General features: G+C 35.3%; 1 protein-coding gene across 2 annotated transcripts in view; it reads left to right on the forward strand.

The window, feature by feature from the left end:
- LRRC7 (leucine rich repeat containing 7) overlaps nt 1-21,633 on the forward strand; it is a 508,378-nt gene that overhangs the window by 172,362 nt on the left and 314,383 nt on the right. For both annotated transcript variants that reach the window (XM_057529777.1, XM_057529769.1), the window contains exon 3: nt 17,181-17,383. In XM_057529777.1, coding sequence (XP_057385760.1) covers nt 17,181-17,383 — 203 coding nt within the window. The remainder of the gene's footprint in view (nt 1-17,180; nt 17,384-21,633) is intronic.

Below are 21,633 nucleotides of genomic sequence, written 5' to 3' on the forward strand. Positions count from 1 at the left end.
TTTCACAGAGATATGCCGTAGATAGACCTTCATTATCTAAATCTTTGTGATTGAAAATATAATTATATTAGTGCTTTCAACTTTGTCGATAATTTTGTTATTGTTTAAAGAGCATAATCGTAATCTATAACTGACAAATAATTTTTTAAAATTGATACATATTATTTTGTACTAGAAGCAGACTAGCATTTCTGAGCCATAGATTTACTACAGGAAAAAAACCAAAATATTTTATTGTGAAAGAAAACAGAGTTGGCATCTGGTTTTGTTTATTATAACCTGCCAAGGTGTTACTTAGAACACAAATGTGACTATAGAAGACATTTCATAAGGAAGATGATTCATCATTCAGATGTCACCCATATGTAATGTACAGTAAAGCATGAAAGTGCTTTGACTTTCTTTTGAAATTTAAAAAAGAAATTTGAATCCTCAGCTGGCTAAGAATGGCTACTTTTAAAGTAAAGAATTCTGGAATTGTCTGTCTTGGTCGGGGATGAGCAGGTTGGGGTCATGATAATCCACAGAATGAGCTTTGAAAATTTACCAGAATAAATGCTAGAAAGTCAAAGGGCAAAAGCAGGGATGTAACTTACATGCTGAGGAAGATGGAAAAGATTTGCAGAAGGAGTGTCATTTGAGCTGTCTTCAGGATGAATAAGATTTCTCCAAGTTAAAAAAAGAGTGAAGATCATTACTGGCAGAGAAATGCTTTTGCGAAAGCATGGCAGAATGCAGAGGCATTGTGGATGTATGCTGGGTGGAAGAAGTTGACGGCATTCACAGGATAGGCTATGTGGAAACTAACTAGAAAGCTATTTAAGAAGTCAGAGGAAGTAAAAACAAAAGGATCTAACATTCCAACAATGATTGCAGGGTGGGGTGGGGACAGAGAGGCGCATATGAAAGCTCTGACTCATCTGTGTTATTGAAAATGTATAATGACAGAAAATATAGAGTGGAGGATGGTTCCAAAGGTGTAGCTTAGGAGACTGGATGAGTGTTGACCCATTAACTCAAAGATGGCAATACATTAAGGTCAGATTTGGGGGAGAAAATAATGAGAGCATGTGTTAAACATTGTTATCACTTTAAAGAACAGTGAGAGTAGTAGTAAATAAGAGAATCTGTACAGGGGAGAAATTCACTGGGGAAAACAATCTGAGAGACTCACCTGAAGTATAAACTTTTAACAAGAAAAAAAAGTCTTTTGCCTCTTTGATATCTTGGTTGTATGACTGTACATATTTACTCTATTTCTCCGTGGAAAATGTTTTTAAAAATTTGATAAAATTCCCTTTAGTTTCTATACTCTACCCAATTATATCTATTATAATCTTTGCAAAACAGACCACCAGTACTCCTGATAACTCTGAGGCGGGCAGAAAAAAATTAATTATTCTAAATATGTATATTCCCTTTATTATGGAAAAAACATTTTTACAATATAAATTAAATGCTTAATCTAAAAAGCTAAAAAGTTTCCTCTAATTATCTGGTATATTCACTCATCTCAACGTGTTCAACTTTTCCCCTACTTTGACACAGCATGCTCTCAACCCCAATGCACACATACAAACACACTAGCGCAATGCATATAAACCCTTTTAATGAATGGTTTTCTACCATCTTTAAGAACTAAGCAGATGACCCAGGAGAATGATGAAATGTCGTTACTTTTCTGCTTCAGATTAGATTTAGCCCTTGGTTCAGAGCCAGTTTAGGGAGACAGTTGTTGCTACTTAATTGAGAAACCAGGTGCATTTTGTCTCCATTGATGCTCATTTCTGTACCTTGTTTTGTTCTACATATATCTAAAAAATGCGAATTAGAAAGATTTGTTCTGACAGCATTCATATGTTAATTTCACTATAATTGCTAGAGGTGGATTGAGCTCTAACTGGGTTTATAAACAAAGTAAAACATTGAATTTATATTAGTAAAAGAATTATTTGGTCTGTGACATCCTGTGTCAGTAAGAAAAATAAATATTCTTGATCTAAGGCTTAGAATATTTAGATTTCAAGGTCAGTCAGCAGAAGTGCTATCAAGAGGCATTTCCATTTGAAAGAGTCCATTAGTGACAATGGAGAACAAAATCTTAGAAATATTCTCCCCATTTATTCATGGTACTGTAAACACACAACCTAAAACACACAACCAAGTGAGAGATTAAATTCTATTAACCTTTCACATATAAAGATGTACCCTTTATATAATCATTTACTTGGTTCTCTTATAATGGACCCACCTGCTCAAAAACCATTGCCAATAGAAAACTTCCAAAAATATTTGGATTATTCACACACTGTATTGGAACTATACAATTATCTAAATGAGATTGTTCCTCTAACTGAAAATTTAGAAAGGTATGGGATTGACAAAAGTTCTTGTCCAGGAGGCTAGAAGAGAATTCCCAAAGATGATGTTTAAAGGCAGTGACTGATAAAAAATAAAGTGTTTCCTATTTATAATCCATTGAGTCAAGTGCATTCAGCAAACTGATTTTACAAGCATAAATTAAAGGAGGAACAAATAAAGGAAGAGATTAGAAACACCTCAAATTAAACACTATCAAACTGACAAAGATTGAAAAAAAACTGATAACATATGCTGGCACTGGTGCAAGGAAATGGATATTCATATATAATACTCCGGGCAATATCAATTGGTACAAATAATTGAACAATTTTGCAATATTTATCAAGAAGAATAAAAATTCAAATTCTTTTCACCTAGTAAATGCACAAGAACTTATATCTGAGGTTGTTTTATCAAGGCATTTGTTATAATTTGGGAAAATAGCAAGCTATATAAATTTCTAGGATAAGAAGAAGATTGGTCAAATAAATTGGTAGACATATTCACAACAATATTTCATAGTCTTCAAAAAGTATATTTTAAGGAATGTTTAATGATATGAGAAAATGTTTATAGTATAATGCTAAGTAGAAAAGCACGATACAAAACATTATATTTAATCTTAGTAATATATGTGTGTGTTGTATGTGTGTGCATGTGTGTGTGTGCCTGTATGTGTGTATTCAGAGTGCAACCTTAAATGAATGATAGAAAATACTCCACTAAGTTAATAGTGCTTTATTTCTGGATGATAGAAGTATGGCGAATTTTATTTTCCTATTATACTTTTCTATATTTTCCAAATTCTTAATAATAAATAGACATTGCTTTTATGTTCTGAAGAAAATAACAAATGAATTTTAAATAGCAAAATTTTGATTGAGCAGAATTATGTGTCCAAAAGGTCTAAAGAGCTCTTCTCTCATTACTCCTATTTTTTCTCTTCATGCCAATGTGATAATGTTCGTTAGAAAAGCATCATTCATATATATTTCACATGATCTGGAGGTTAATAGTGTATTTTCTAAGGTAATATAATTTCTATTTTTATCCTCTCCCAAATGTTCTTCAATTTCCTTCCACTATCCATTTAAGATATCCATATTGACATAGACTGCTCTCTTTTTTCTATTAGAACCGCTCCTTCTAAACAAGATATGCCCATCGTTTCCATATGAGAACCATCATATCAGTTTTTCAAGACACTTCTGAAATCTTTATTTAACTCTTTGTGTTAAATTTTTAGGTTCAAGTAGTTTATTATATTCCCTAAGTGTGCTGATTAAAGACATTGAGAGCCGCTTATTTTCCAGGATGTTTATTTCTGAGAATGAAGGGAGTTACCTATACATTTTGTTCATTCTGTGATATCACGCATGTTGTTCTTTAGAATATCTAACTTTATAGTTTTGTTGTCCAATTTTACCTGCATCTGAAATTGCAGTTTTAAATCTTCTTCAACAGGTTGGTGAATCTAAGGCCAAACAAAATTTCCATTGTCCCCTTTTTTCATTAATCTGTACAGAAGAGAATTTCACACTGCCTGTCTGCCTTAGACTAAGAGAACAAACAGAAAAAAAGAGAGTTCGTGGTCTAATTAATGCTACCTCAAGAGATTCACAAGGAAACAATTTTAATAAGTCTGTGCCAGATTGGGTCCTGGGTTCTATAGATGCTGTAGAAAAGCCACCTAACTTTTGCTTGGAAGCTGCAGAAGGGGGTTGTATTAGTTTGCTAAGGCTGCTATAACAAAGACCACAAACTAGGTGGCTCACCCAACAGGAATCATTGTCTCATAATGCTGGAGACTAGGAGTACTAAATCAACGTGTTTGTTCCTTCTGAGGACTGTGAGAGAAGGATCTATTCCAGGACTCTCTCCTTGGCTTACAGATGGGCATCTTCTCCATGTCTCTCTCCATTTTCCCTCTATGTGTGTCTCTCTCTTCACATGCATTCTGTTTCTAAAAATACTAGTCATACTGGAGTAGCGCACTGCCCTACAATGGTAGGACCTCATTTTAACTAATTACACCTGCAGCAACCCTATTTTCAAATAAGGTCACATTCTGAGGTACTGAAGGTTAGAACTTCAGCACATGAATTTGGGGAGGACACAATTTACCTGTAACAGGGAGAGTAGAGGCACATTTTCCTACAAGGGTAATCCTTGAATTCATTGAAAAGGATAAGGAAGAGTAACCCAGGAGAGATGAGGAGGCAAGATGGTTCATGAGAACAGGAAATGCAAAGGCAAGAAGGCCTGGAAGGTAAGGTGTGAGTGTGGTCCACGGGGAGACTGAAGTCTTGGCAGAGGATTATACATCTGGCTTGCGAGTGCAGGATTCATGGTGAGGTAGCAGGGAGCCTGTGAAGAGTTTTACACATGTTCAGATTTGAATTTTAGAAATGATTATTCTGGTAACATGTGGTCTTTTTGAAGTACATTCCATCTACCAGCAGGACCCTGTTAGTTCCGCATGCTCTTTTCATTCAAAGAGCTCACCTGCCTTCTTTAGGCCTTTTCCAATTCTCTTTGCAAAACTTTTGCTCCTGATTTTATTCTCTTAATTCTCTCAAATCCTGTTGCGTTTCATCATCTCCTAAATCATGTAATTCAGTAAGAATATAAACCAAAAAATTCCATATATAACATATAGTACTTACAAAATTAATAAAGATAAGTATTTAAATACTCAGGATGTTTTAAATTCTTGTTTGAAATTATTCTTTTAATCTCATATGAGAGACTAACAATGAAAAAAATTCAGAATCATAACAAAATGTTTCAGTTTTAAAATGAGCCTCTGATTCTTCCATGTTAAGCTTTCATGAACTTTTCATTTAACAACTATTAAATCTATGAGTGCATTCTCACATGCCTTTAACTTCCTTGCAGAAAGCTTTTGAAATTAATTTTTCTTTTATTTTTAACTCTTCCTTCAGCCCGAGGGTGACCTCAAGCAGGCTTATATGTTTCATGAATCTCTTAAAATCTTTCTAATTATAAAGTAACTGCCTAGATTTATACCCAAAGAAACTTAATTGATTAAAAGGTTATCTCCAGAAGTCCTGTTTATTTTGTTGAGTTTCAAAATTGCAACATTTGCTCTAACTATCCTGAAGGCACAAGTACCATCATCACAAGAATTAATTAAAATATTAATAAACAGAGATAATATCAGAAGTTATCTGTACTTATGATTGAAGAATGAATATAAAGCAGAATGAAATGCCATTTAAAAATGCTTTCTCTAAGTTGTTTATATCAGATTGAAAACATGGGTCTTTCATCATGTCTTGTGAAGGGCACCATATTGACACTGTGTCACATCACAAAAGGCAAGGATCCCTGAGCTGAGCCAACTGCATGGAAAATGCTTTCTTACTGGCTCCTACTGAAACTCCTACTCAAGTCTTTGGAATAAAGTGTGGAGTAAAGTGTTTCACATAAGGTGAAAGTTTTACAAAAATAAATATTAACCATCATATACTGCAATTTTTATTAAATAAAATATTTGATTAAACTACCTCTAAATGTACTATACATATCTCTGGCTTCTCAATAAATCATGCTGAATAATTGATCTTTTTCATAATAACTCGGCCATCATTAAGAACATAAATCATTACCTTATATCACAGAATAAAAATAACTCAAGAGATATTAAGGTATAAGACCATCATATGAGTAATTTATTCAAGGATGAGACAAGTGATTAGACTAAGGTTCCAACCAAACCTAAGATACTATTAATTAAATTGCCTACATCTGACTACTTCTCTTCTATTTTCTTATTCTGTACCTCTGTATAAACAAGTCTTCAGATATTATTCCAGAGACTCATTACTTTAGGTTACCACCTTTTGAAAGTTAGATCTTTGAGAGTACCCTAATACTTAGAAATTTGTTTCTTCATACTGCACATGGCTCAGGTTCACAACTTGCCTGAAAGCAAAATTCTTCAAGAAATATAACTGTAACATTTTATTATAGAATTAGAACTTTTTCCTGAACTTAGGCCACTTTTAAGCTAAGCTTGAAGTTTGCTTTCTACTGTCCTCTACAGTCATGTTTGCATATTTAAGTAAGTCAGTAGATAAAAATTCTAGGAGGGGATGTATGGAGAAAGAAGGACAGGAGTATTAAAATATTGTTTTTCACCTATGTAAAAATAAGGAGAGATTTTTTAGTAAGCTCGTAAATGCCACTACTCAGTACAAATCTTCTCTCGAGATTTTTTTTCAGATTGATTCTATAAGCCTTACGTTGATGTTCTTTAGAGTAGTTAGTGTTAAGATGACAATAATAATAGTAAGGAAGAGGAGGAAGACAAGGAAAGCAGCATTATTTATAGTCTGGAACAGTTAGAGAAGACTTTAAAAAGAAGAATTTGAGCTTCAATAAGTGATCCAAACTCAGATTCTGTGGATCTCTTTTCTACTGGAGCACACTATGACTAGTAAGCAAGGACTTAAATAAATTAAAGAGTAAAAAAAACATTCTATTTGTCGTTCCCAGAAGTTCCTAAACACAAGCTTCTTTAACATCAGCGACTGTGATGTTTTAAGACCTGCGAACAAATTATAATAACCAATAAATAAAATTACTCAACATGATTTATAAAGATGTAATGGTATTACTGTAGATTGGCAGGATTGGTATAGATGAAGAAAGTGGATCAGGTACATTAAGTATTGGGTGTGGTTTAAGGTAGAGCACAGACTTGGAAGTACTAGATAAAACAGCTGAAAAGTAGATTAAAGAGAGCTTGACTGTCAAGCTAAAGAATCTTGTAGACCAGCCTTTCCTAAAATGTGTGATTCAGAAGACTAATTCCTAATTATGGTGATAAACTATAACATTTTACATGTTTTAAATTTTAAGTGGTTTAGGAAACACTGGTTTGAACAAAAATAAGCATATTTCTTTGTCACAAAACCTCTCTGAGCCCTTAATTTGCTAATGCACAGTGCTTATTTCTTAGAAGAAATACGACCCAGGGACATGGACTGGGAAATACTGCTATTGAAAATGTAGACACAGTGAAGCTTTTAGAACTGGGGAATGGACATGCATTTTAGGGGATTAATCAAGCTACTTAATGTGTAAATATATAAAATGGATAAAACTCTAATATTTTCTTTTAAAGCAATTATTACAATGTACAAGTATGGATTTACTTGCTTAATTTTTTGTTCAATATTTATCTCCCTCACTATCCAGGAAATTTATTAGAGCAGGGAACGTAGCTCTTTTACTCACTGATTTTTCCCACCATATAACCCAGTACCCAGCACATAGTAGACACTTAATAAATATTTGCTGCATAAATGATTGTAAAGGAAAGATGTCTGGAAATAGTATACTTTCGTACTGTATTACTTTGGGCAGTACTACTAGGAGATGATATGGATCTGAACTAGATTGACTGAATGGTAAGGAAAGGAAAGGGAAGACATTGAATGTCTAATAGAGAAGGAAATAAAGGAGTAGTAAAAGATGACTCCAAGGTACAACATTAAGAGAATTAAAACACAACTAATCAAAGCAAGAAATCAAGAGGGAAAGCACAGTGTCTGGTACAGAGTAGGAACTTAGTAAATATTTTCATGTTCTCCTTTAGACAAGTTGAGTTTTATTTAAAGATAGGTGGCTCATTAAGCAGTTAGAAACTAAATCAGGGATGATGGTTTATATTAGGAATCATTCATAGAAAGAGACTTTCTGGAGTCAGTGGATGAAAATTCCTGGGAAATATGTGAGGAAGGAGAATGGAAGCACTGCTATTCTTAAAAGAACTCACTTGTCTAAAAGCAGAATTAGAAGTATTAAAAAAGCTTTTTCTTGGTACCAGACACCATGCTTTCCTTCTTGATTTCTTGTTTTGATTGCTGATGTGATAATATCAGCATTAAAGACCACTAATGTGTTTATCCTAATAACAGTCCATTGATCTTCGTGAAGACAAACTGGTTTCCTTGTAGTGATATCAAATCAAATTGTGGATAACAATTGCAGGCTTTCAGATATTGTAATGGTAAGATGAAAACAAACCCATGAAATCTGAGTATTTTTGAAATGTGAATATTTCAGCAATCAAAAAACAAACAAACCTCAGATGCTCCACTTGAAGTCCAAGAATCACCATGTATGTTGTCTTGATAAGGGAGTTTCAGAGACTACTTCAGGTTAGGTAATGGTTTTAAAGATGTTTCTTGAAGTAGGACATGGAGAGAGTTTGGCAGGTTTCCATATCTCTGTGGCACACTTAGTGAAGCAAAGGGTTTCTCAGTGAATAAATTAGAAACATTTGTCATTTGAAAAATGTAAGACTGTGCCAACTAATGAGGACAGCCAGAGTATTTATCACAAGAAATCTTGGAAAGATTGAACTTTCCCTTATCCCTTTAACTTTCCAGGGATGAAATATTAGGCAAGGGTAACACTGGCATACATGGGTCTAAAATCCTAGAGAATGCAGTGGTACTGGAAATCAGGTGTTTTGATACATATATTCTTATTGCTTGGGTCAACTACTGCAGGCATATTTCTCAAGTGGTTGAAATTCTCTTTGGTTTAAATTATGAACAGAGAAGGATCTGATGACTGTAGCAAGATAAGTCTTTTTGCTGTTTCACCTATGTTAGGCCATGTTAGCGAGCCCTGCTATTTAAATACGTCTGACTCAGGGAGAGTGTTGAAAGGGAGACTGTTGACTGCATGCTGTGGTTATAGAAAAAGAAAAATCCCCTTTAGCTATTCAATTCAGATATATATATATATATATATATATATATATATATATATATATATACATATATATATATATATGATTCAAGAGAGAAGATAATCCATGCAGTGAGAATCCAAAAAAGATAATACTCTTATCTTTGATTTAAGGAATTTATTGGAAGGACTTTAACAGGAAGAGATGAATACTTGTTTTCCTCTTGCCTTTTTAAATCCCTTTGAAAAACTGAAAATCTAAGAATTCCTCTTTTGGATGTTTGCTAAGGATAGTAGTAAAACCGGAAATCTGGTCGCTTCTGAGTCAAAGTCCATACACTAGATGTGAAGCCGCATGCTTCTACGGTATACTGGGCAATGGTCATGTTTCAGAAAAAAGCAAAAGTTGCTTCTATATATCATGTATGAAACATTTATGTGCTTTCTTGTATGTTATGCTCTACTCATTCTACCCTACTGTATTTTCATACTTTTGGCATGCAAAAAAATGTTTAAACTCTTATCACCAGATAAGAGAACAATGTTATTTCCCTCACTGCTACCCCATCATTCTGTTTGCACCTATGAAGTAGTCTATGTGTAAATAACTATCAAGTGTGTGAGTGAGTGTGTGTGTGTGTGTGTGTGTGTGTGTGTGTGTGTGGTATAGAACAACTAGTAAATTCATGTTTGATAAATTCTCATATGCTGATCTATGTGTATCACTGTAAATGTAATGCAGGGTCTGCTAATGGGAAAAATGATGACTTTGGGGTCAAGAAAAATGAGATCTAATCTCAATTCTACTAATTACTCTGTGTGTGACCTTATGCACATTACAGACTCACTAAACCTTAATTAGTTTATTATTGAAATACAGAAAATAATATATGAATGCTTATTTGTCGTGAAAAAAAAGGTGATAAATTGTAAATTGTTTTGAAATTTTGCAAGGACTATGCAAATAAAAGTCATTATAATCATCTTTAGTTACCATATTCATTTACTAATACAGTTAATGTTTTTAAAGTATCTACTCTGAACTAGATACTAAAGTTACTGGAAATATAGTGTTTAAAGGCTAGACATGGTCCCTGTCCTCACAGAAGTTTGAATCTAGTGAACAAGATTGATTTGAACATGTAATTAAAATGTGATCAAAGGGTATGGCAACATATAATTGAAACATATAGAGATGATGACATACAGAATTGGAACATATTGAATAAAGAGAGGCTACTTTCCCTTCTAATCTAAATTTTTTTTAAAGAGCAAGGAAATGTACCCTGTGCAAAGGCAGCCCTATTTCTGAAGGCCCTAGTAGAAGAAAGATCATGTAGTCCTAGAAATGCAAAAGAAACCATGAATAAGAAGAACAAAGAAAACAATGAGAAGAGTGGTACCTGGCCAGGCTGCACAGAGAGCTGAGTGTGAGTGTGGAAGACAGCAGTCAGGCCAGAGGACCATATCATACTTTTAAGCCACAATAAAGACTTTAGACTTTGTCTGGAGGGCAGAGAGGAATCATTGAAGTATTTGAAGAAAGAAGGTGACATAATAATGTTTGTGTTTTTAAAGGTCACCCCAGGTTCACTGTGGTGGGAGAACAATAGAAAGAGAGAGACAGGTACATATGCAAGAGAAAATAGTTTGAACTATGTTGCTGGGCAGTTGAAATGAAGAAAAACAGACCTGAATCAGGATATGTTTAGGCTCTTGAAGGTTTAGGACTTGGTGATTGTTGGATGTGGGAAGTGAGGGAATGAGAGGAGTCAAGAACATTGCCAAGCTTTCTATCTTGAGAAACTAGGTGAACTGTATTGCCATTCACTGAGACTGAGAGCACAGGAGGAGGAGGAGGAGGTTTGGGCAGAAGAGTAATTGCCAACACTTAGTGAATGCTTAAAACTTGAAGACACAATTCTATGAGCTTGGTATGTACTCTGTTATCTTAGAGATGACTAAACTGATAGAGGTTAAATATGTGCTGAGAGTCACACAGCCAAGGAGTTGGCTTCAGTGTCCAAGGTCTTGACTACGATGATGGGCTCCATACCTTTGAAGAGCATCATTTCAATTTTGAACATGTTATGTTTGAGATGCTCATAAAACACAAAGTTGAAATGATGAGGGAAATAAATCTGAGTAGAAATTTGAAAAACTTTATAGCCATCACTCATCAAAGTTAAATGAAAAGAGTTGGGAAAGGTGAGTGAGATTGTAAAGATTGAAAGGGAGAGAGCATACAATTGGAAGGGCAACAAGCCTAGCCAGGGAATAACTCTCTAATACTATAAATGTCAATATTTGCTAGAGAAGATGGATCTTCTTAAAAGATTGAAATTGAGGAACCGAAGTGGAAGGATAAATGTCAGAAGACTGTGAAGTCAGGGGAGCCAAAGGAAGAGAGTGTTTCTGAAAGAAAAATATAATTCTCCGTCCAATGCTCCTAATAGGTCAAGTAAGAAGGGATTAAAAGTATGAAGGGGATTAAAGGAAAACTTTCTTTTAAACATGGAAGTTAATCTCCCACCTTCCTTATTGATCTGTACTTACAACCAAAATTCCACTAAACTAAAAGAAATTCTAAGATGCATATACTCACAAAGAGAGAGAAAATTGAAGAGAAGACACCAGGAGATAAGAGATTTCAACAAATTTTAAGAAGACAGGGAAAGAAGATGTAGTTTATATTCACCTATATAAAAAGTACATTGTCAGTTACATTATAAAGCACCCACAAAGGGATGTAAAAATTGATTTGCTTCATAGTTTTCCTTAGAGTCTTGGAGACAACAGGTACCAGACAAAGAACTGAGGAGACTTAGTACTGAAAATAGAAAAATCGACTTAAATCCTTATTTACAAAACTGCATAGCTCTTCCCAGTGAATTTAAGGTCTTTCTTCATCGCCAAAGAATTCAGAGACGAAGTGATAGGTAAGAATCAGGTTTATTTAGATAGAAACACACTCCACAGACAGAGTGTGAGCCATCTCAGAAGGCAAGAGGCAAGAGGCCTCAAAATATGGCATGGTTAGTTTTTATGGGCTGCATTTTTCATAGGCTAATGAGTGGGAGGATTATTCCAATTATTTTGGGGAAGGGGCAGAGATTTCCAGGAAATGGGCTACCACCCACTTTTTGGCCTTTTATAGTCAGCCTTGGAACTGTCATGGCACCTGTGGGAGTGTCATTTAGCATGCTAATGTATTACAATGAGTGAATAATTATGCTCAAGGTCCACTGGAAGTTGAATCTTCTGCCATCTTGTACCTAGTTGGTTCTCACTAGTTTTCATCATGTACTATGGCTATGTCATTCTTTTAAAGGTTGTGCCCTGCCTCCTTCCCTCCTGTTTCATAGCTATGCCTCAGGCTGAAGATCAGAATATTCTTTGTCTTGCTGCCAGTCGTCCTGCAGTGATACCTATTATGCATACAAAGCTTCCAATTAGTTCTTTAGAGAGTCACTCTTCAATATTGAAGGACAGCCAGGGATCACCAGATATTTGTGGAAGACCCCTATCATGAAAAATAAAGACCAAAAGAAACAAACAGCAAATGGAACTCAGAAAAAATACAAGGAGCAGGGGGAAAAGGCAAAAAAAAAAAGTCTATAGCTAATATCTTCTTAGAGAAATGAAATGACATGGCACCCTGAAATATAATCATGATACTGTTAAAAAGGAGCATGGGGGCTTCCCTGGTGGCGCAGTGGTTGAGAATCTGCCTGCTAATGCAGGAGACACGGGTTCGAGCCCTGGTCTGGGAAGATCCCACATGCCGCGGAGCAGCTGGGCCCGTGAGCCACAGCTGCTGAGCCTGCGCGTCTGGAGCCTGTGCCCCGCAACGGGAGGGGCCGCGATAGTGAAAGGCCCGCGCACCGCGATGAAGAGCGGTCCCCGCACCGCGATGAAGAGTGGCCCCCACTTGCCGCAACTAGAGAAAGCCCTCGCACGAACCGAAGACCCAGCACAGCCAAAAATAAATAAATAAATAAATAAATAAATAAATAAATAAATAAATAAAATTAAAAAAAAAAAAAGGAGCATGCATTTAGGAAGCAAGTTTTGAACAATAAAAATATGTTATCTAATAAAAGATAATACAGGAGATGTATTTAGAAGATGAAGTTGAGAAAATCTTCCAGAAAATAAAATAAAAACACAAAGACATGGAAATTACAAGAGAAAAAATAATTAAATTACTGGACATTTCCTACATTCAACTAATCAGGATTACAGGAAAAGAAAATAGAAACAATGAAGAGGAGGAGAAAATCATCAATTAAATAATAACAGAAAATTTAACGTAATTTAACGATAAATGCTTCCAAAGTGAAAGGGCCCATCTAGCACCCAGTACAATGGATAAAAACACATCAAAGCACATTGTCATGAAATTTCAAAAGACTAAGAATAAAAGTTCTAAAGTATTTTGGGAGAGGGGAAGGTGGGCGTAAAACAGGATTTTGAATAGTAATAGAGCTGGATTTCCTGACAACAACCTTAAAAGCTAGAAAATAATACTTTAAAAATGCCTTTGAATTTATAAAGAAAATTATTTCTGACCTAGAAGTATATATCCAGCCAAACTTTCAATTGTTTGTGGGTGAAATGAAATCATGTTCGTATATGCAGAGGTCTCAAAAATGTTCCTACTGTAGATTCTTTCTCAGTAAGTTACTGGATGTTATATTTCACCATTGGATATCATAGTCCAATAAGTCTAGAAAGAAGAGACATGGGGTCCAGGAAATAGGAATAAAACAGAAGGAAATGTAAAATTCACAGAATGACAGTGAAGAGAAATTACAGGATCACACACACACACACACACACACACACACAAACACACACATATATATATCAGGTCTAGAAAAGTAAAGTGACCACTCCAGACTGAAGCAGGAAGATATAATGCTCCTGAAGGATTATTCCAGGGGGAAATGTGATAGATTACATGTTTTTCACTATACCAAGAGAAGAGGAGATAGTCAGGAAATTGAATTAATGAAAGACACATAGACAAGCCAAACAAAGGAAAAAAACATTTTTAAAGAAACAATAAGATGCAGAAGAAATACAATGTGCCTGAATTACAGTGACATTTATAGCTATAATAAAATAAGTACTATTAATTTAAAACAAAATTGCTATATATATTTTGGTTGGTTAGAAGTTTGTTGAGACTTTGTTAGAAGAAAGGTAAACTACCATGTTACATACTAGATATCTGCAAGGGAAAAATCATGTAGTAGCACTACAATCAAGTTACTTAGAAATTTCAGATGGAAAAAAAGTTGAAAGCTATAATGTGTAGGGAGCATAAATCAGGAAGGGAAGGAGTTCTGATTGAGAGATAGTCCATGAATCACATACCAAAGTCATCAGTGGGTTCTAGAGGTGGTAATGAATGATATGAGAAAGAGTAGAAAGATGTTACTACCAGGTAATGAGACCATCAGAGGAGCAGGACTTTTTTTAGGATGAGAGAAGATTAATAATTTTTAGAGAGCAAGGGAGGATATCAATTCCACTTTCCAACCTTGAAGTGTTTAAGGTATGAGAAAATCAGCATGCTCCACTTTTAAAGGCTATAAGTGAACCATGTTTTAGTTGAGACTATGAAGGGGAGGAAGCCTTCAGTGGAGAGAATCAATGAAGTTATTGATCATGACATAAGGCACAATTTCAGAGTTCAGTGGGATTGAAGAAAAGAGAAGTTGGGTCAGGGGGAAAGCTCAGCACATTGTAAGAATGAGACAAGGGACTGAAAAGATGACCAGAAGAGCCTACTTTTTTGATCAACAAAAGGGAAAGCAGTCCTAAGTAAATTAAATTGCAAAAGTCTTAGTGGACAGTGGACACTCTGGCCAAATGGTTTAGGTCCAGGCCTGGATGTTCTCTTTTTTCTCTTCATAATAAAAAATTTGCAATTGCAGCAACAGATGGGTATCAAGAAATAGCTACAAGGTTCAGCACAAAAGGGTGAGTGCAAGGAACTGGGCAAAAACAACATATGAACAATTGATTCCTCACCTGTGAGTCATAGACACAGACAGGATACACACCTTGAGTCAGCTCGACGGCATCACAGCTGGATAGTCAATGTGGCGACTAGTGATAAATTAAAAACCTAGGAATTTTTCAAGACTTCTCCCTCTCCCCACAGCACCCCTTCCACCTCTCATCTAATCCATTACCCACACTTTGGATTCTCCTTCTTAAATACCTTTCCAGTCTATCACTTCTCCCCATCCTCACTGCCACTATCATAGTCTGAGCCATCATCACTTACCTTTACAACTGCAATAACCTCAAAAAATATTTACTAGGTACCTAATATATGTCATATATTTATTAGATGCATTTACTGGCTGCTTGATACATTCTAGATCCCATGTAGAGACCAACCTACAATCAGGGCTTTCAAGGAAAATCGAGTAAAATAAAAGTTACAAAACCTTGTGATTCAAGCTCCCAGAAATGAGAAGTGTAGGAGTTCAAGAGATAGAAAGTAATGGAGAGGAAAGACCATCTTCTTAATGTTTTTAGTTAAACCTTCTAAAGATTACCATGTTCTTATAACCTTCTATAAGAGCTGACTCATGAACCTGTCCCAAAATATAATTTTATTAATTTCATAAGTAAAAGAAGGAATAAAAATGGCTTTCGGCTGAACTCTCAACATCTCTTAAGCATACTGTATTCATTTGCCTCCAAATTTGATTTAATCTAAGCCATTGCAAAACAAAATGCTATATTATTTTTGTGAACTATTACTACTTTCTCTTTCGGCAATAGGTTTATGCTGATAAGTAAAAACAAATCAATGAATAAAATGCAAGTTTCAAATTGATGCTCATTCAGTACTATTTCTGCAGATGGCAAACTGTGTACTGTTATTGTGAATTCAAAGATGAATAAGACAAGATCCTCTCCTTCAAGAACTCACCCAGTACACAAGGAAATAGTACACATAATTAGGAAGCAATATGATTAGTGCCCTGGGAGCTCAGAGGAAGACGCTATTCATTTATCCTGGGGAGACATTCACAGAGATAGTGACATTTTAGTTAGAATGAGCAATTTTTCAAGCAAATTATCAGTATATGTTGGTGGTTGGGGAGAGAGTCCCAAATGTATCCATCTATTCATTCATGAACTGATTTGTTCATTTTACGTTTGTTATTGAATATCTACTATATGTCAAGAACGGATACAAATGTAAAAATGAACAAAACACAGTTTCTACCCTCAATAGCCTTGCAGTCTAGGGAAAGAATAACATGAAAAACAGTAACTTTAATAAAGTGTTATAGATGCCATGATACCAATTTTGTGCAAGATTTCATGGCATTTGGTCATTTTAACCTAGAGAAAGACATGCCAGGATGTCACAGAAATTTCTGCCATGATTTTTTCTCCCATTAAAATAAAAGGATTCATAGGCACACATTCTTATTCTGAAGCGAATAACCAATACAACTGTAGCTCCAACAGGAGCTTTGTTCAATTCATCTCTCTATCCCCAGTACCTAGTTCAACGTTTGGAGCATATTAGTTATTTAATAAATAATTATTGATTAATGGAACAAATTTGAGTCAAAAAGAGGATATCATAAACCTTATGGGTAAAATTTGACTATTTCACAGAAATGAGAGAAATGTGTTTTTTTCCAACAAATTCTGGCGGTTTCTGTTCTGCGCTGCAGTTTGTATAAAATTTTAAAAACTCATATTATAGTTCCATGTTTCAAGTGTGAGTGTAAGCATTGCACTAAGTCAGGATTGTATTCTGGCCCAGTTCTGCCATTCCCAAACTGTGTGATGATGGGATTCTGACCCTTTCTGAATCCATTTCTTTATTTGTTAAATGGGAATAAAAACCTGTCTTTACATACCTTGGCGAGCTGTTTAAGGATTAAATGATCTACTGCATGTGCATGTCTTATGTAAACTTTTTTAAGGCATTATATAATTATAAAATATACAACATAAGTAAATTTCTAAGCTTTAAATGTTATAAGAATGCCTTCCAAAGGCAGGTGGTTAAACAGGTGGCTTTTTTTTCTGTTTTTCTCTAGTGCAGTGCCTGGAGATGACCACCAAGCGGAAAATCATCGGCCGTCTGGTGCCGTGCCGATGTTTCCGAGGTGAAGAAGAAATCATCTCAGTTTTAGATTACTCCCACTGCAGCCTTCAGCAGGTGCCAAAGGAGGTCTTTAACTTTGAACGGACATTAGAGGAACTTTACCTAGATGCCAATCAAATTGAAGAGCTACCAAAGGTAATTTTTGACAACCTAAAATATGTACTTCAAATGCGTATTTCATAACTCCAGAGACTTGGCATAATGATAACGCTAACTACAGCCTTCTAGCTAGGTCATTGACAAATCATTCAAATTAATATAACTTTTCCCAATATTCTCATTACCTTTTAATGCGACTCCGTTTGCAACTTCATGTAATATGCCAATAACCAACTGAGCTCCATTGAAATCATCATTTTACGAAATATGCCTTTTTATTTTAACTTAAGATGATCTCCAAGAAAATAACAGGTTGGTGGGTTGAGATCAATAGCTTATGTTTAGAAAAGAAAGGGAAAAGATGGTACTCTCTATTCCAGAACTGAAAATTTGTATGTTGTATGTTAAGGTGACATTGTTTTAAAGCCTTGAATTATATAAGTCTAAGAAATGCTTTTACACACACACACACACACACACACACACACACAAAGAGTCAAGTATACTATTATAAAAAACATCCTGTTATTTCTAGAATTTGAAATCTTTGGTTATTACAAACATCACTGAATTTATATGGCATACAACTTATAAATATAGTGTAGCTAAAATTTTTTAACTAATGTCAAACTTTACACACACATACACACACACTGCCATTATGATGTTGTGCTATGCAAAGAAAATGTCTCCTATGACCAGAAAACATTGGAGAGATTAGCTAAAGTGGACTAAGGCCACACAGCAGAAGGTTCAAAATCTAAATCATTGGATCCTATTGTTCACCTAAATAAGTGACTCAGATTAAGTAGCTGGAATGGCATTCACCCGTGAAGAACTTAATGGCTAAGAGGGGAAAAATGTCATGCAATACATTTCCATTGCTTACGCTAAAAAAAATGCATGTTAAATATCCAAGAACCAGAAAAAAAAATCTCCCATCATAAAAACTAACTTAATATCAAAAGCAGAGTAAAATGTTCTGATCAAAAGGATTTTTGAATAATTGTTTTCATTTAGGATGATGGATTACGGAGTTTATATAACACTTCAGAGACAGGAACTCTTTAACGTGTACTTCAAAACCAATATCCTTCATTTTTTTTTTAAATTTATTTATTTATTTTTGGCTGAGTTGGGTCTTTGTTTCTGTGCGAGGGCTTTCTCTAGTTGCAGCGAGCAGGGGCCACTCTTCATCGCGGTGCACGGGCCTCTCACTATCACGGCCTCTCTTGTTGCGGAGCACAGCCTCCAGACGCGCAGGCTCAGTAGTTGTGGCTCACGGGCCCAGTTGCTCCGTGGCATGTGGGATCTTCCCAGACCAGGGCTCGAACCCGTGTCCCCTGCATTGGCAGGCAGATTCTCAACCACTGTGCCACCAGGGAAACCCTATCCTTCATTTTTGACAACCTATGTGTATAGTGTCATCTTGAATCTTTGCCCAGGAGGGCTGAGTCAGGCCTAAAAAAATTTTGGTCATATGGATTAACATCCAGATTGCACATAAGTGGAGGCTGGACAGAAATGGGCTGTGTCTTCCACCAGGCTATGAACTACTTGAGGGTAGAGGGAAAGATCTTATTCATCTTAGATGAATCTTTCGTTCTTATTCATCTTTGCCTCCCTGTACAGGAGGATACATGGTGACTTTCACATAATGGATACTCGATCTATGTTTTGTCGCTGCTAGATGAAACAATGCAGAGAACTTCATGTACTATAGGACTTGATTAGTAAGACTGTATAAGGTTATGCAATTCATAAATGTGGCATTTAGCTCTAATTTAAGAAATTAAGCACAAAGTTTTGGGTTTTTTTAGGTCAGGTCAATCTAGAATTGCCAGATGAAATAAAGGACATCCAGTAGAGTTTAAATTTTAAACTAAAAAAAAACAGGCCATTTTTCAGTATAATTCTATCCCAAATATTACATTGGATATACTTATACTAAAACACAAAAGTTTGTTATTTCTTTGAAATTACAATTTAACTGGGCATTTTATATTTTTATTTACTAAATCTGGCAGCCCTAAGGCAATCCAGCGATTTAAAATCATTTTCTAGATGCATGCAACAGAGTCTGTAAGACAAATAGTAAAAACATGGTTAATTAATCGAGTACATACTCATTTAATATCTACTCTGCTACACAGTATTTGAAGCTTTAGGGGGGTTATAATAGAAATAAATCTCAACCCTTGCTCTCAAGGATCTGACAACCTAATCACAGAGAAAACTGAAGCCTTAGAGGTGAATACACAATAAAGTATAATCAGAGACAAAGAATCAAATCCTGTGGTAGAGCTTATGTATAGAGAAGAGTTCCACTCTTGGAGGGGATGGGGAAGGGCCTGACCAAAAAGCACAGATGCAAAAACCAAGATGGAATATACGTAGAGGGGGAGGAGAGGAACACCAAAGCTGTGAAGAGTCTGCAGCTGCAGGTGCAAGTGGGCGAGTGCTGACACATGTAGGTAGAGTAGGGAGAGCAGAGGGAACCCAGATTATGAAAGGTCTTGAGAGTCACACAGCATTGTTTGACTTGATGCATCAGGCAGAAAATGCCATTGGAGAGTTTTACATATCAAGTCAGTCACTAGGGGCTTAATGAAGAGAGCTTGGATTAACAATAAATAAAAATAATACAAGTGAACCAAGGACATAATAACACTTTTGCAATGTATTAGAATTCAGGAGAAATGGTTATCTTTTGTTGTTGGTATGCTTTATGTATTTCAAAGACCTCTCCATAATCTCTCAAGGTTTCTTTGACTCCCAAGGTTCAATATTATTAGTTTCCTAAAACAGCCCTGTAAGTTCCTTTCTTCTAAAGTATCTGATATTGAGATATGATCTAAATTATCTGACTTGGAGATTTGATTATAATAATACATGGATATATTTGTGCATTATTAGAAAAATAGGTAAATTAAGAAACAAAAGGACTGACATATCAATTAGGGCTCATTATGTGTGTTTCAAGTAATACAAAACCCAATCCAAACTGATTTAAACAAGAAATAGGCTTGATTGGCTCACAGAAGTGGAAAATGCATCTCAGAACAAGCTCCAGACTTGGTATGTTTCTATTTGCTTTGTGTGGGATCAGCTTTATTCTGAGGCGGGCTTTCTCTCATGCGGCAGAATGGCTAGAACTGTTCCAGTGTTCATGTCCACAGCATCCCAAATTAGACAATTTTGGCTTCTGAAAACTCTTTCTTTTTCTGAGAAGGACGAGAAGTGTCTCCCCCAGAATTCTTCAGTTAACTTGTCCTTAGGTCTCATTGACCTTAATTGTGTCACATGTTCATTGTTGATCCAGTCCATTTGCTATGGGATCCACTATGTCAAGAAAAGTGAGATTACTCTGATAGGGTTAAACAATGATGGGCCACCTCTGTGGAGTTGTGGTTACTGGCAGCAACACAAGGAAGTGAGGTGGAAGAACTGTTGGAGAGATTACCACAGTGTACACTACAAACAAAATGCTGTAACATCGCTGTTTTGCGAGGAAAAGTTCCTCTTAATCAAAGTTTGTAAGGACCTGTAGGCAAAGTATTGCGCCCTTAGGGGATTTAAACCTTTCAAAGTTAGATTAAATAAAGTATTTTTTGTCTGCCATCTTATTTTACTGTTTTCTTGGTATTATTTTGATATTATTACCATTGTGATTTCAGATTTATTGTGTAATGAGATAACCATTTGTATTCTTGCTATTACATTACGGCAAGAATTACCTTTTATACATTTTAAAAATTATTTTCGTTCAGATATTTTATACTGAGAATGTTCTAGCTGGCCAAGAGTCTGTACTGTACATTCTTATAAAGCAGGTAGATAACAGAATCAAGGTTAATGGCATTAGGAAAAGAATGTCAAGAGTGTGTCAGAAAAGATGCAAAAAATAGATATGAAAGAACAGGTAGTGTTTTGATTAGGAATAGTTCAATCTGTGTTGCTTAATTTTTTGTAGTAAAAGGTAAAAATACAAAATAACATGCCTTTCACACAGTGATAGAAATCCACACAGCTTATAATTTAGTACTGCTTTGCTTGTTATTTGGAACTGGAAACTTAAAATTATAGACAGAGTAAGAGATGATCACAGATGTATATTATATATGAAGTAATAGAGTGGAAAGACAAATGTGAAAAAAAAGAGCAATAAAGAGAAAACCTACAGAGAAACTTCTTGAAACTGAAGAGGAACTTTAAAAAAGATTAAAGAAATAATTTTGGTAAAGTCAATATGTGACCAAAATTGAAAGACACAGAGTGAATTTGGT

The sequence above is a fragment of the Balaenoptera acutorostrata genome, chromosome 1, assembly GCF_949987535.1.
Source record: "Balaenoptera acutorostrata chromosome 1, mBalAcu1.1, whole genome shotgun sequence".
NCBI classification, from domain to species: Eukaryota; Metazoa; Chordata; class Mammalia; order Artiodactyla; family Balaenopteridae; genus Balaenoptera; species Balaenoptera acutorostrata.